Source organism: Carettochelys insculpta, chromosome 1 (assembly GCF_033958435.1).
Source record: "Carettochelys insculpta isolate YL-2023 chromosome 1, ASM3395843v1, whole genome shotgun sequence".
In the NCBI taxonomy this organism is placed as follows: domain Eukaryota; kingdom Metazoa; phylum Chordata; order Testudines; family Carettochelyidae; genus Carettochelys; species Carettochelys insculpta.
In genome coordinates, this window is record NC_134137.1 from 107,181,408 (window position 1) to 107,196,123 (window position 14,716).

Here is a 14,716-nt window from a genome sequence, read left to right on the forward strand (position 1 = left end):
CACACTTCTTTTAAGGTTTCAGGGTCCAAGCTGACAGCTCTCTTGGACAGAAACCCATGTGTGTCTCCCTCCTGACTAGGATTTTCAAAGCTTCACAAGCCTCCTGCCAGACATTGGAACATCCCCAGCAAGCCAGTCCTAGCCCCTGTGCTCTGATGCCTGAGTACAGTCCTGGCAGTTTTTGTTTGTTTTTTTTGTTTTTGTCACTGAATGCACAGTGGTTTCTCAGCAGATATTATTATTTTAAAAGCATACAGAGAAAATAAAACAAGGTTTATGTGTGCTTGCTATAGACTTACCCATCAGCTTTATGGGAACCTAATAAGCGCACATTTTTTCAAACTTTCAACAAGCGTGAAATACCTTTAGAAACTGGGATTTTACCTGCTTGCTGAATCAAAAAGTAAGATGTCTGAGGGCTCGTCTACACTTGGGGGGGTGTTTTCGGACCCCACCCCGGTTCATTTACACTGACATGCATGAAAAGTCAAGATAAGAGGACTTTTCCCTCGAAATAGTAACTTCAGCACTGTGAGTGACTTTCATAGATGTCTCCCCCCCACTTAAGGTTGAAAATGAATGCACGTGAACAAAGCACAAACCACCCTCCCAGCTAGTACTTGTCTACAGCCATTGACAGTTTGTTTGTTTTAAACCTGCTACTTACTCTGTAGCTTGCCTCGGCATTGTATGAAGAAATACATACATTTTGTGGGGCCACTGCAGGACACAAGTAGCCCGACAAAATGTATGTATTTCTTCATACAGTGCATAGTCAATCTACAGAATTCCTTGCCAGGGAAAGCTGTGAAGACTAGGACTATAAGAGCGTTCAAAAAAGAGTTAGCTAAATACATGGAGGATAGGTCCACCTATGGCTATCGGCCCGTGGGGGCAGGGATGACGGGGTAGGGGTCCCTAGTCTCCATTTGAAGAAGCTGGAAATGGGCGACATGAAATGGGTCACTTGATTACCTGTTCTGTTCATTGTGTCTGGGGTACCCGTCATTGGCCACTGTCAGAGGACAGGATACCGAGATAGATGGACCTTTGCTCTGACCCAGCATGGCTGTTCTTATAACTGGGATTAATTAAATCCCAGTCCTTTAATTCTGTGTCAGTTGAATCCATATCAGCTTCATTTTGCCCATGATTGGTGTCAAGCTAACTGGTCTATAGTTACCTGGGTTGTGCTAATAGCCCTTTTAAAATATTGATACAACATTAACATTCTTTCCCTGTTATTGCAAGATTGAAAAATTAATATCAGCAGGCCAGATGTCTCATCAGCCAACTGTTAGTATTATTGGGTGTAAGTTATCCAGGCATGCTGATTTAAAAATGATTTTCCTAAGTAGATATTGCTTAACATCCTCACCAGTTACTAATGGACTGGAGAATATTTCTTCATCCTCATGTAATATGAGAACATAATCCTGTTTATAATAGAGCTGTTTGGATGATGTACTTTATGCAAGAGTCCATTTGACTCTACACTCCAGCCCTGCTTCCCTGCCTGGCTCCTGGCCAGGGGTGGCCCAACAGCCCCTTGCTTGAGCTAGTACCCCCTCTTACTGGTCCCTCCTGCCTTTTGATTGCACTGTCAGATAACTTCCAGCCATGTCATAGTCCTTTAGTCCACCCTTTTCAGGTCATGATGTCCAAACTAAAGTTCAGTGCAAACAAAAAACCATTCTTGGGGTTCTTATTCAGCCAGTCTTCAGTTCTTCAAGGCCTCCCTGCATGGGAAACTTCCGTTCCTATTCACTGAGGGTAGGGTCCTGTTGGCATCTTGGCAGGCTCTTCCTTCTAGTGGTGCCCATTCAGCACTTAAGTCTTTTATACAGAAATCGTCTTATTTCTCTCAGGCAGGGTCCCTGCCATAGTCAGGTCTTGTTTAGCCCCAGGCTCACTACCCCACAGGGTAAGCCACCCTGTTACAATGTAGTTGCATGATCTGCTTATACCTTGGAAAACTCCACGAAGTTAAAGAAGCATTAGACCTACGAGAGAATTAAATCATTTCCCCGTTGAAGGAAGTACAAATACCCTTATTGTTTCAAGTAAAAATAGAAAATAAAATAAAGGGTGAATGGTGTAAAATTGAAATAGCCGGCAAAGAATGGTGAATGCTCAATGTAATGCAAGAAACTTTGGTTCAGTACTTCCATAGCTTAGAGCTAAGTGTGATTATGCAATCAGAAAAGGAGAGGTGTCCGCCCAATTGTCTGTCCATCCATCCGTGTGTGTGTGTGTGCCTGTCCAGCCCGCCCCAGTGGGGTCCCCATGGCTGGCGCTGCTGGTGCAGCTCCATGACCTGGTCGGCTCCCAGCCCCAAGGCTGATGAGGTTGCCCTGGCCAAGGTCCCTGGGGCTGGAGCTGCCGGTGGAGCTCTGCATCCTGGCTGCCTGCCAGCCCTGGGGCTGTCAGGGTTTCCCCCAGCCACATCCTCAGGCCTGGAGCTGCCCATGGAGCTCTGCACCCAGGCCAGCTCCTGGCCTTGGAGCTGCCAGGCTTCCCCTGGCCCGGTCCCCGTGGCTGGAGCTGCCAGCAGAGCTTTCTACCTCAGCCAGCTCCCTGGGGCTGCCAGCAAGCTCCTGGCTTGGTAACCACCACAAAGGGGCAGGCTCCGCTCCTGTTAATCATAATTCAGTGCCTAGGGCCTGACATTCCCTAGAAATGTAAAGCATCTTCTACAGTGTAATTTCATAGAGCTGAAAAAGGCCAGTTCAAATGCATTCGGCACTAAGGGTGTATCACTTGAAATTAGTGAGCTTGTTTTCACTGAATTAAAAGTGGACTGTCACTTGAGTGTAATTTAAAAGCCACAAGGAGGGGAAAACAAGTAAGAATTTCATGGTCTTATGAAAACAAACCAGCAGTCATGTAGCACTTTAAAGACTAACAAAATAATTTATTAGGTGATGAGCTCTCGTGGGACAGACCCACTTCTTCAGCTCTATAGCCTTACCAGAACAGAGGCTGTTGATTTGAAGAAGTGGGTCTGTCCCACGAAAGCTGATCACCTAAACAATTATTTTGTTAGTTTTTAAAGTGCTACATGACTGCATTTTTGTTTTGTTTTGTTAGAATACAGATGGCTACCACTCTGTTACTATTCAACATGCAATGGTCTTATTAAGTGATAGTCATCTGAATTAAGAATTTTTTGTGTGAGTTGTTAATTCAGGGCCTCATTGTGCTGCCCACTGTACAAGAATAAAGTAAGAGCAACTTCCTGCTCTGAAGAGCTTACGAGCTAAATAGGGAGGAAGGAAAAGAGACACAGAGGTGCAATGTAGCTCAGTGTCGGAATCGGAAATAGAAGCGAAGTCTCCTGAGTCCCATTTCAGTGCCCTCTCCACTGGGCCACGCTGCCAAATGGACTGCCTGCCAGTTTTTGTGGGGAAGCAGACCTGCACAGTAGCATTAAGTCAGTATATAATGACAGTAGCACTACATCATGTGAATGCAAAATAGCGTCATAGATATGGCGTGTTCCTTCTTGAGTGTGTCACGAATATCTGTGAGATCATATTTGTTGAGAGCCTAATTACTGCTCTTGGAAAAACTAGCCTGCAAGATGCTGAAGTTCTCGTTTATTGCAGTTCAGCTCCTTCGCTAGAATATCATGGGGTCAGCAGCCAGAGTCTGTCCTAAACTAACACCTTTATAGAACTGGCCGCTTGCTAAGTTCATACATTATTTTTTAAATTTTATACCTTTACTCCCACTTTGCTGTCCTAGGAAGACCCAGAATACCATAAGCTCCGAAAATTGGCAGGTTGTACACACATGCTATCTCCAAGAGAATAGATGTTAGGTTTCCTCCTGGTTTACACAGATCAGAATAATGTTTTTATTTACATGTACGGGTTGAACCTCTCTAACTGAGAACTTTCTCGTCTGGCAACATCCATGATCTGGCATTATTTTAGTTAGCCAGATGACCGCTTATCATGGGTGTGGCCAAGTTTCCCATGGTCCCATCATATTTGTTTCCAGCCCTGGCTCTCAGCATTCTGTGCTGTTATTTAGCTATTATTAACCCCTACATGTCTTCTAGGAGCCCAGGAAGTGAGTGAAAGTGTTAGTGATGTTGCTAGACAATATTGACCTCCCATTGTCCAGCAATTTCTCTTGTTTGGCAACCGTCAGGTGCCAAGGATGTTGGACTAGAGAGGTTCAATGGTACTTGAAAAAGAAACACTGCATGTTTTGTAAGACACACAATATAGAAAATGCAGGATGACAAATGCTGTACTCTGCTTTAGAGCTGTACAAATTCATGTTAGGACTTATTAGAAATGAATTATATGAAAGCACACAGCTGTTTACAATCATTGTCTAAAATAAGACATGACTGCTTCTCTGCACCTGTCAAACTCTGTGTGAGCAGTGCAGGGGGGATTGTGCTTTGTTGTTTTGTGGCTGTCATAAATCCTGACCTTCCCATGGGAAATTATTAAGGTTTAGAACAGAAGCAGCTGGAAATTTAGGGACACCCAGAACTTGGGGTTGCAGCCGTGACTGTCTGGGCTAATAGCCTTTGAATATCTTGTCCTCCATGAACGTACAGTGAGGTTTCTGAGTATGCAAACTCAGTAGGCGACCCCACGCTTCTGCTTCTGACCCTGCACCCTCCACCTGGTTTAAACCACCTGCAAGCGGTTCTAGTTCAAGCAACCCTGTGTGGCTCTAACAAAACCTCCCTGGCAGTTCAAAATTTGCCTCCCCCCCACCACTCCACATGGTGCCAGTGTGACCCCCTCTGCTGGCTCACGAGCTGCCTGCCCACTCCCCCCCCCCCCCACAGCTCCGGTGCAATCCCCCCGCTGGGTCACGATCTGCCTGCCCACATGGCTCCAGTGTGACCCCGCCGCTGGTTCGTGAGCTGCCTGCCCCTCCCCATGTGGCTCCGGTGCAACCCCCCGACCAGCTCATGATCTGTCCACCCGCGTGGCTCCGGTGTGACCGCCCCCCCGCTGGTTCATGAGCTGCCCACCCCTCCCCGTGCAGCTCCGGTGCAGCCCCCCTCAGCCGGCTCACCACTCAGGCACGGCTCTGCTCCTGGCTCAGCTCCCAGCCCCGCCTGCAGCCCAGCTCACCACCCCTGCTCAACTCCACCCCTCACTCCCTGCAGCCCTATCCCACCCTAGGCTTAGCCCCTCCCCGCCTGCTTCCCACAGCCCTGACCTACCGCCAGGCTTAACCCTCCGCAACTACCACCTCCACCCCAGGGCTTACCTTTCTGCTGCTTCCCCAGCTGCAGAACACGTGTTCTGCTGGGGAAAAAGCCAGACGCCAACTTGCACGAAATCCGGGCTTATGCGAGGGTGAGTGGAATGGAACCTTCACATACTCTGAGACCTTACTTTATCTAATTTTTTTAAACCCAGTTATTCCATCAAAACATTGTCTGGTAACGAGTTGCACAGATTGTCTGTGCATTGTGTAAAGATGTACTTCCTGTGTTCATTTTAAACCTGCTGCCTGTTAATTTCATTGGGAAGCTTGCTTATTTGCTTTCTCGATATCATTCATGATTATACAGACCTCTGTGATACCCCTGGCTTTCTTTTAGACATCTCTTTTCTGAGCTGAACAGTCCCAGTCTGTTTAATCTATGCTCATCTGGCAGCTGTTCCATATCTCTAATCATTTTTGCTAATTCTAATTTATCTTTTCTAAGATTAGGTGATTGTACACAGTGTTCAAGGTGTGTGCTTATCTTGGGTTTGTTTAGTTTGACTGATCAGCTGGCCAAACACACCTGATCACTGGATACTATAAAAATACTTATAAACATTCATAATGTAGTAAATGAGAATAGTCTTGATTCCTTTTCTCTGGTTTGCAAAGTAGGAGCATTGTCCTCTAATGTCTCAGAGAACATCGTCTGTTTTTAATAAGCAGACATGTCCAACCTGGGCAAGCCTTAATTAATCTGGGGAAAAGACCTAAGGCAACAGTTTGAACAAAGCCTTCCATATGCCTATGCAATTCTTGTTTTAACACAACAGATGTAATTTGGTGTAAGAGATATTTTTTGTTTACATTCCTGCTGTTCTGTTGTCTACAAATGGTATTTATCTAATAAGAGGTACCTGGAATTTTGTTCATTAAGAGAAAATTGCAATCTGGATATGTATTTACACTCCTGTTATGGGTAGGAAGGTGATACTGAAAAGCATTTAGACTTCTGTAGTTGTTGGAAGTGTTTCAGTTTTACAAGATGTGAATTGAATATGAATTGAGCGCATTCAGATACATGATACTCTGAATGTCTAGGTACGTGCTGTGACCCAATACTCATAACAAAGAACAAACGTCCCCTTTGTGCACCTCTTGCTTCTTCTCTCTTCATCACTTAATTTTGGCTCTGTATGAAATTAACTGTAGGATTTAGAGATGTTAATAGTGAACTAGTGAAGCAGTAAGCCACATCCTAAACAGATGAGACTTACTGGTTATTGTTCACCAGTAGGGGCTGGAGCAGCCCACTGCAGGCAGGGAGTTGTTCCAGCCAGACTAGTCCTCATGTGGACAGTTGGACGGAAGGGGAGGGGAGGAGTGGGGGGAGAAGCTGGACAGGGGTCAGGGCGGCTCTTGCCTTGCTTGAGTGTCCCTGCCTGTGGTACCTCTGGGGCCATCATAGATCGGAGCTGCTCCAGCCAGCCTGGAACACCCCCCACCCACAACAGCACCGCGGGCAGGGGTGTTAAAACCAGGCGGGAGCTGCACGCCTTCCTCCCCTTAATAGGTTAACTGGTTAAACCTAGCATTTAATTGGTTAACCAATTAAACAGGATTTTACCTCCATTAAGCTTATTTCTTGGTAGGTTTTGCCATGTTGGCAGCATTACACTGAATGTGCGAAACCTTGGTAATACTTTACATTTGTTCTTCCTGGTGTTTTGTCTTTAGTAATGTTTGTATAACAATTGTTTGCTGTTGATGACATTTATAATTGGTTTAATAAAACAAGTTGAAGTGATTTTACCTTTCTGGAGCCATTTATGTTTTAGCAGCAGTCTGAGAAACTGCTAATTGGGTGTACACTGTGGAATTTGAAGGAATTTGCCCTTCTCTTCCATCTGTATTCTAAAAGCAGCCACTCAAGAATCTACAGATGTCTCTTGTTTCTGCAGGTGACAGAGCTTTGGCTTTGGTGACAGCTGTGCTTTCTGTACTTACGTTAAAGAAATATTTTTAATTTCACTAGTATAACATTAATTTTATCTATCTATTTTATATTTTGTTTTATATTTTATAATTTGTTTTCCACAGTCCACTTTTTGATAACATTTGATGCATTCACAACTGCAAAAGTTCATCATAATTTTTGCTCTGGATACGACTTAACGGGTGTGTTGATCAGAAATTTTTCTATGAGCAACAGTGTTCATCCATTTATTTATGTAATTAATGTCCCCTAGAATGTGTTTATTTCTAGATGAGAAATAATTAGACTGTAAAATGAACTGCTCTGTGGAGTTTCTTTAAATTATTTGATAGTTCTATTACTATAAAATATATAGAAACCCCAGCAAGGATTTTGGCCCATTGTTCTTTAGGGCTTGCCTAAAGAACGCAAGAAAATTAACCTAAACAAACATGTAAAATTAAATTACATTAAACCGTTGTGTGAACCTTCTCATTCAGAATTCAAACGGCCTTCATTTAGTTTAATTAAAGGTATTTTAATTATGAATGAGAGTATTCACACAGCAGTCTAATTAATCCATATTGAATTCACAGCTTTAGTTTATTTGGTTTAACTTTGAGTGTGTCTGAGAAGATGAGCATTTGGTGGACATGATGCAAATCCCATGTGAAGGCACAGTCTATGTCTTTAAGGAGTTTGAAACACTACAGTGGCACAGCTGCACCCTTGCAGAGCTTCTGTGTACATGCTGATCATGTGGATGGGAGGAATTATTCTTCCATTCATGTAGGTAATCCATGTCTCTGACAAGTGGTAGTTGATTGGATGGCAAAATTCACCAGCCAGCCTAGCACTGTCTACACAGGGGCTTAAATTGACTTAATTGTGCTGGCCACGGGTGTGGTTTTTTCATATTCCTGGCTGATGTAGTTAAACTGACCTAATTTTGTAACGTAGGCCAGACCTAATGAACATTTGACTAGGGAGGGGAAGAGGGCTACAGTCGAACTTGTGCATTTTTGTAAATGAAGTGTCCACTAACCTCATCTACCCTTTAAGCTATTTTTAACTGACTTATTTCTTATGTCCTGAGGACAGAGTAGTGTCGTTACGGATCAGGAATGTAGTATATAAGTTAGCTAACGTTTTGTAAATTACTTTGAAAATATAGCTCATTCTGTGACGTGCAGCATTATCATTTTCTTGTTTTGCTAATAAATAAATAAAGTTGCTTTTGTTAACAAACAGTATGTAACCTTTTCTTGCTTCTATTTCCAGCAAAGAGCTCCAGGGAAAGTTTTACTGGAGGCTGTGTGCAACCATCTGAACCTTGTTGAAGGTGATTATTTTGGCCTTGAGTTTCCAGACCATAAAAAGATCATGGTAAGTGAATGAGATTCATTTCTTTCTTATTATCATCTACACATTTCATGTATGTTACAGCCCATCCTTCTCTACCTACTCCACATTCAGAAAGCCTTTTTAAACATTGTTTTATTAAAAGCTTTTCAGCAGGTTTTGCTTGCTGGTGATGATGTAGAATTTTAATTGCTTTCATTTTTAATAAAGTGTGTGTATATGCGCCATTTACATTTATTTGAATATGATTAGCTGCTTTTTCGAATAGTTCATAATACAAGATAAAAATAAATGCCTGAGCTTGTTTGCTTGGATGTTACCATATTCAGATGAGAGACATTCAAACACAGGTCTGCTTTGTACAATGTGTAGCATTCCATCCAGATCACAAGTACTTGTAGATTTATATGCCTGCCAAGCTATAGCAGGAGTGAGGAACCTCCAGCCTGTGGCCGGATCTAGTCCTCAACTTTCTTTCATCTGATCAACGACAAATCTCCACACTGCGGGCTGAGCTCCATGGGGTATGCTTGCAGCCCTAGGCACAGGAGAGATCAGGGAAGCTTGGTTCCGTGTGTGGCCCATACCTTAAGACTCATTTCTGCAACTCCCATTGGTTACGAACCACAGCCAAAGGGGCTGTGAGGGCGGTGCCTGTGGATGGAGCCGGCACGCATCCAGGAGAGCTGCCTAGTCCCCCTTTGAGGCTGGATATGGCTGCTGCTGCTGGAAGAAAGGTGGTGTCAGGGCAGACAAGGAGCCTGCCTTAATGTCGCTTTACTACCAGCCATGAGCCACCACAAATAAGTGGAGCCTGGAAGGAGCTTGCACTCTGAATTCCCCCTCCCCACCCTAGATTGGAACCCCCCCCCCCAGCTCTCACCCCAAATCACCTACCCTGGGTTGGAATCACATCCCTCACTGCATACCCCCCACAACGCTCTGCTCAGCCCTGAGTCCACTCCCACATTCCAAACTCTTTGGCCGTAGCTTGGAGCCCCTTCCTTCACCCCCAAACCCCTCATCACCAGCCCCACCCCAGAGCCCACATCCTCATCTGGAGTCCTGACCTCCTTGTGCATTCCAAACTTCTGCCCAGCCTGGAGCCCCATCCAGAACCCCTTATTTCTGGCCACCGTGAGCTACCACACCATACCCTCCCACTCCTGAGGGGCTGGTTTGCCCCACTATGGGGGAAGCCCCAAGCCCCCACCGCCTGCTCCCCTTAACATCCCCCCCACCAGGTTTGGATGTGTCCCACAATTCTCTTTTCCCCTGTGGGTCAGTGGCCCCGATAGACAACAGTTTCCCTTCTGCTGTAGCATGTGTGTGTAAAAGGCAAGATGGTCACTTGTCCTGACATGGCTGCATACACAAGGAAAGATGACCTAAGTAAACTTCACATCCACACTGCATGGATAACTGGTTCATATGCAGCAGTGTGAACAGACTCTGCAGAGCTGCCCCTCTCTTTTTCAAGTCAGAAGCACTGTTGCTAACTCTTGCAGTTTTATCACAAGTCTCCTGATATTTGGTGTCTTTCCCCTCAGTCCTCCAGCTGTTGGGATCAGATTATTACTTGTGAATCTCCATTTGCATTTAAGAGAAAGTTTCTGTCCCTCATAACTGAAGTGAAATCTTGAAAATATGAGCCCTAAATACAGTAAAACCAGAAGTTAAATAGAACCCCCAAATCGTTACTTTTAATTGCCTGGCTTCCAAGTCAGACCCATGAAGTTAGGGACCTGACTTGGGGTTTTTGGATGCCTGGTGTTGGCAGTCTTAGTGAAGTCTTGTCTCTCCCCCCTTCTTTCAAGCGGCACCTTACCTGTTGTAACTTCCTGATCTGCTATAACAAAGGGATTGGGGCTCTGGGAATGCACAAATCCTGCAGTGACACAGCTATACAATTCCCCTTATGCAATCGCAATCTAGCCCCAGGTAAATAGCACGTAGTTGTATGTCACTGGATGAAATACTGGATGCCCAGATTCCTGAGACTTAGCTATTTTCTCAGTCTTCCCTGACCGCCCCCCCACCCCCACCCCAACTTGGCAAGTGCACATTCTTCACTGAGGCCTTGTGTGCTTCCCAAGTTGTAACACTGAAACAAAACTCTCTGAGTTATCAGAGTGCCAGAAATGACAAAGCTAGTTTTTCATCATGTGAAAAAACCCTCCTTTTGCCTGATCCTTAAGAAACTAAGAAATAGCCAAATAGATTTTCTTCATACCTTCCATAAAAAAGGGTGGGAAAAGTTACCGTTTGAAGTGAAGACTGGGAAATTTCATCCCACAAGCAACTTCTGTGAATATATAAGTACCTGAATATAGGGTCATATGACAATGGTGCTTCAAAGGAGCTACCTTGGTTCTGTAATAACTATGAACATTAATAGCAATGGGAATAATTTTAACAAAAGAAATTGACTGTGTGTGTCTGGTTCCTGGGGCTACCGTTCTATAATATGGATATTTTGAGGGTTTTCCAGGTTCTGCCTAATTAAAAACTGCTCAAGGTTAACTTTAATTTGTGTGTTTGTAATAAAAATATAGGTTTTTTTTCTTAGAGAATGATGTGATTAATCTGCTCTTTGGGGCAAATTTGTGATTGTTCTGCACCCCATTTGAAGGCTGTACAACATTCCTTGCATAACTTTGGATGAGTGGGCAGATGCTTATATAACTGAGGGTTGTGAGAGAAGAGAAAATGCTACATGGCTAGAGAATAAAATCCTTTCTTTCACATTGCTGTTCACAAAGAACTCCATCTCCAGCCTTATCTACACAGTTGTTACGAGCTTGAACCTCTCTTGTCTGGCACACTCTTGCCCGGGGAACATCCGTTTTCCAGCATGATTTTAGCTGGTTGGACAACCACTTGTCATGGGTGTGGCCAAGATTCCTATAGTCCCATGAAGTTTGTTTACAGCCACCAGTCCTGGCTCTCAGTGTTCTGTGCTGTTATTTAGTCTAATTTATCCCTAAATGTCTTCTATGCACCCAGTAAGGGGTGGAAATGTTGGCAATGTGATAGACAATATTGACCTCCCAGATTCAGCAAATTATCTCGTTTGGCCCTGGTCAGGCCCTAAGTGTGCTGGACTAGAGCGGTTCAAACTGTATCAGTTTGTTGCTTTATAATAGGGAAGTCACCTCAGTATTTTCATAGTAGCCTCCTTAAGGAAGATATGCCCCATTACCTGGACTATTTTCTTCTAATCACTCCTCTTGAGTTTCCCAGCCTTCTGCTGTCCAAGGCTCATCTCAGCCAACATTGCCCATGTTTCTTTACACTAATCCAGGTGATAGTCTCTTGATTTGCACTGCCATTGTTCCTTGCAGTAGGAGTTGGCTTGTGTTTTCCTCAGGGATACATCCTATTTCTATTCCTGCTCCCTAACAGAGGCACTTTAGGGAGCATTTTAAATTCCTCTTTCCAGTTTGCCCTTATCATGGCAATTAGAGTCTGCTTTGAGCGTTGGCCCCTATGCCACTATGGGGTATGCACATTCAACATGCACCTGAGACTGGAGAATTCCCTGCATGCAGCATCCATTGGTCTCTGCCTGCACCCCAGCTCTCCTGAGAGTATAAGGGATGGTTCAAAATACTTCTGTTCTTTTTCACTGCTGCATGACCTGGGGCAGAATCCTCCAGTGTCTCAAGCTTCTCCTTTCACTTCAACCTGTAAATGTACTTAGAGGATTACTACTCTCCATTAGTTTTAGTGTTTTAGAATCATAGGGCTGGAAGGGACTTCAGAAGGTCATAGAGTCCACGCCCCTGCTAAATGCAGGACCAACCCCAACTAAATCATCCCAGCCAGGAAGATTTATCAAGCCCACTAAGCAGTGAAAGTGTTGGTAATGCTTCTAGACCATATTGGCCTCCTGTGGTCTGGCAAATTCTTTTGCTCAGCATTGGTCAGGCCCAGATGGTGCTGTACTACAGAGGTTCAACTCAGAGTAAACACCTTCACTGAATGGGGAACCCCAGGTTGGGAAGTGGAAAATGACCTGCTCCAGGGAAAGCCCAAGGTCGGTACTCTATGCCTATGTACTTCTCCTTCCTTGCGCTAATCTCTTGGGTTGTGCCGTCCCCTCCCATCCTGCTCCTTCTTTGATTTCTGCAGAAGTTTGACTAGACATCCCCCTTGAAGACAGCTGGCCCCAAGCCAGACCATTTTGGTTTCCAAGCCTCCTTCAAATGTCACCCTGTCCACCTATCAATAATAGGACCTGTGTGGATCTCCTGACTCACAAAACTGATGGGGGTCATGCATCCCAGCCCCCTTGCTTGTTATCTTACGCCATGGTATTTGGTTTGTCAGCGAGCCTAGAACACACCTGCTCTGAAGCCATACAGGTCATCCTTAACAGTAGCAGGAAGAACTCCACTTGAAAACACTGCCTGTCCAAACAGAGGACAGGCTCAACCCAGTCATATATACCCAGAGACAGCAGCTATTTCAGCTATTTCCGAATATCTTCTTTCTCTAAAGATGATGGGAATCTTCCTTAGCTTCAGTGCACTTCTACGTGGCATCAGCTAGTGCGTGTTGTCTGCCAAAGTCCAGTAACCTGATTTTTCCCTGCCCAGTAACAGTCAGGAATTTGAAGGGCCTGATCGGAATTCTTCTGATAGTCAAGAAAGAAGCCCCTGACTAGGCTCTTTATTTAGTGTTTGCCATGCCCTTAGAGCCACTCTTTGAACTGCTAGCTAGCTGCGTGTTTCATGTCTCACCTGACACTTAAGGTCACCTCCCTTATTGCCAGAAAGGTAGGTGAACTTGGAACATTAATGGCTGACCCACCTTACACTGTATTTCATCACATTAAAGTCTTTGCTATGCTACACTCCAAAATTCATTCCTGAAGCTGTTTCCAGATTGCATACAGAACAGTCAGTTCAGTTACCTGTATTTGGGGAGGGGCATGGGGGCAACAGAATTGCTGGGTTCCTGGGCAAGGTAGAGGAGGGGTGTCTCCCTTCTCCCAGATGGGGTGGGACTGAAGCAACCAGTTCTCAGTACTCTGCTGTGCCACTCTCTCACCCTCCCTCCCGTTTCCTCCAACCAACCTGCCCTCAGGGACACTCCACCAGTGATTTACAAGGCCTGGAGCTCTAGACACCACTGCAGTGGTGGCAGCGGCTGGGAACCCTAGGACCTTTTGAGTCGCCGGACCCTGGGGCACCTGCGCCTCTCTGCCTCCCATCAGCAGGCTTGTCTGTATTTTTCCCAAAGTCCCATCCCTCTAGTGCGGGGAGACTTCATAACGAGCATTGGCCTTTTATTTGAGAGAAGAGAATCTGTCAGAAAATCGCCTTTTGTTGTTTGGTGCCGTAGCTTATCCTCAGAGACATTCTGCTGTCTCCTCTCAAAGAATCTCCACATGGATCCTGGGCAGTCTCCTACTCCAGGGGTTCTCCATTGTTTTTTCTGAGGCTCCCCTCCCCCAACATGCTGTTAAAAATTCAGTGGCCCAGCTGTGCCACAAAAACTCTTTTTCCTTCATATAAAAATCAGGGCCAGCATTAAAGGGTAGCGGGGCGTGGGGGAGAGAGGGGCAGTTGTCCAGGGGCACTATGAAGCTTAGGGTTTGGTTTCAGCTCAGGGAGCAATCCTCTGTGGTGTGGCTTTGGCTGTCTGCCCTGAACCCTAGTTAGTCTAATGCCAGCTATGCTTGGTATACCCCTCTGAAATGCGTTCGCAGCCACTCAGGAGGCCCTGAACCCTGGTTTGAGAATCACTGCCTGACTCTATGGCTGTGGCCACACTAGCCCCTCCTTTTGGAGGGGCTATGGTAATGTGGCACTTTGGAATATGCTGATAAGGTGCTGCCGGTTTTGAAACGCACGCCGCCCATGTAGCCGGGGGCCTTTTAAAAGGGCCCCCGATTTCAAAAGCCCCCTCTTCCCATCTGGTTTTCAAAACCGGGGGGTCGTTTCTAAAGGCCCCCGGCTACAGGGGCAGTGTGCATTTGAAAACCATCAGTTTTGCCGTGCACCTGGGCACCATTGTGCTACTGTGGCGCTGCATGTTCATAGCAACACCTCATTAGCATATTCGGAAGTGCCACATTACCATGGCCCCTCCAACAGTAGGAGCTAGTGTGGCCACAGCCCATCAGTTAGTATGGCTTCCTCCCGCACATGGGGTAGAGGCTGTCTCTACAAAGGCACAAGC

At 45.4% G+C, this 14,716-nt stretch overlaps 1 protein-coding gene across 8 annotated transcripts in view; it reads left to right on the forward strand.

Moving 5' to 3' along the window:
* FARP1 (FERM, ARH/RhoGEF and pleckstrin domain protein 1) overlaps positions 1 to 14,716 on the forward strand; it is a 298,536-nt gene that overhangs the window by 181,451 nt on the left and 102,369 nt on the right. For all 8 annotated transcript variants that reach the window (XM_074989432.1, XM_074989476.1, XM_074989485.1 and 5 more), the window contains exon 3: positions 8,447 to 8,551. In XM_074989432.1, coding sequence (XP_074845533.1) covers positions 8,447 to 8,551 — 105 coding nt within the window. The remainder of the gene's footprint in view (positions 1 to 8,446; positions 8,552 to 14,716) is intronic.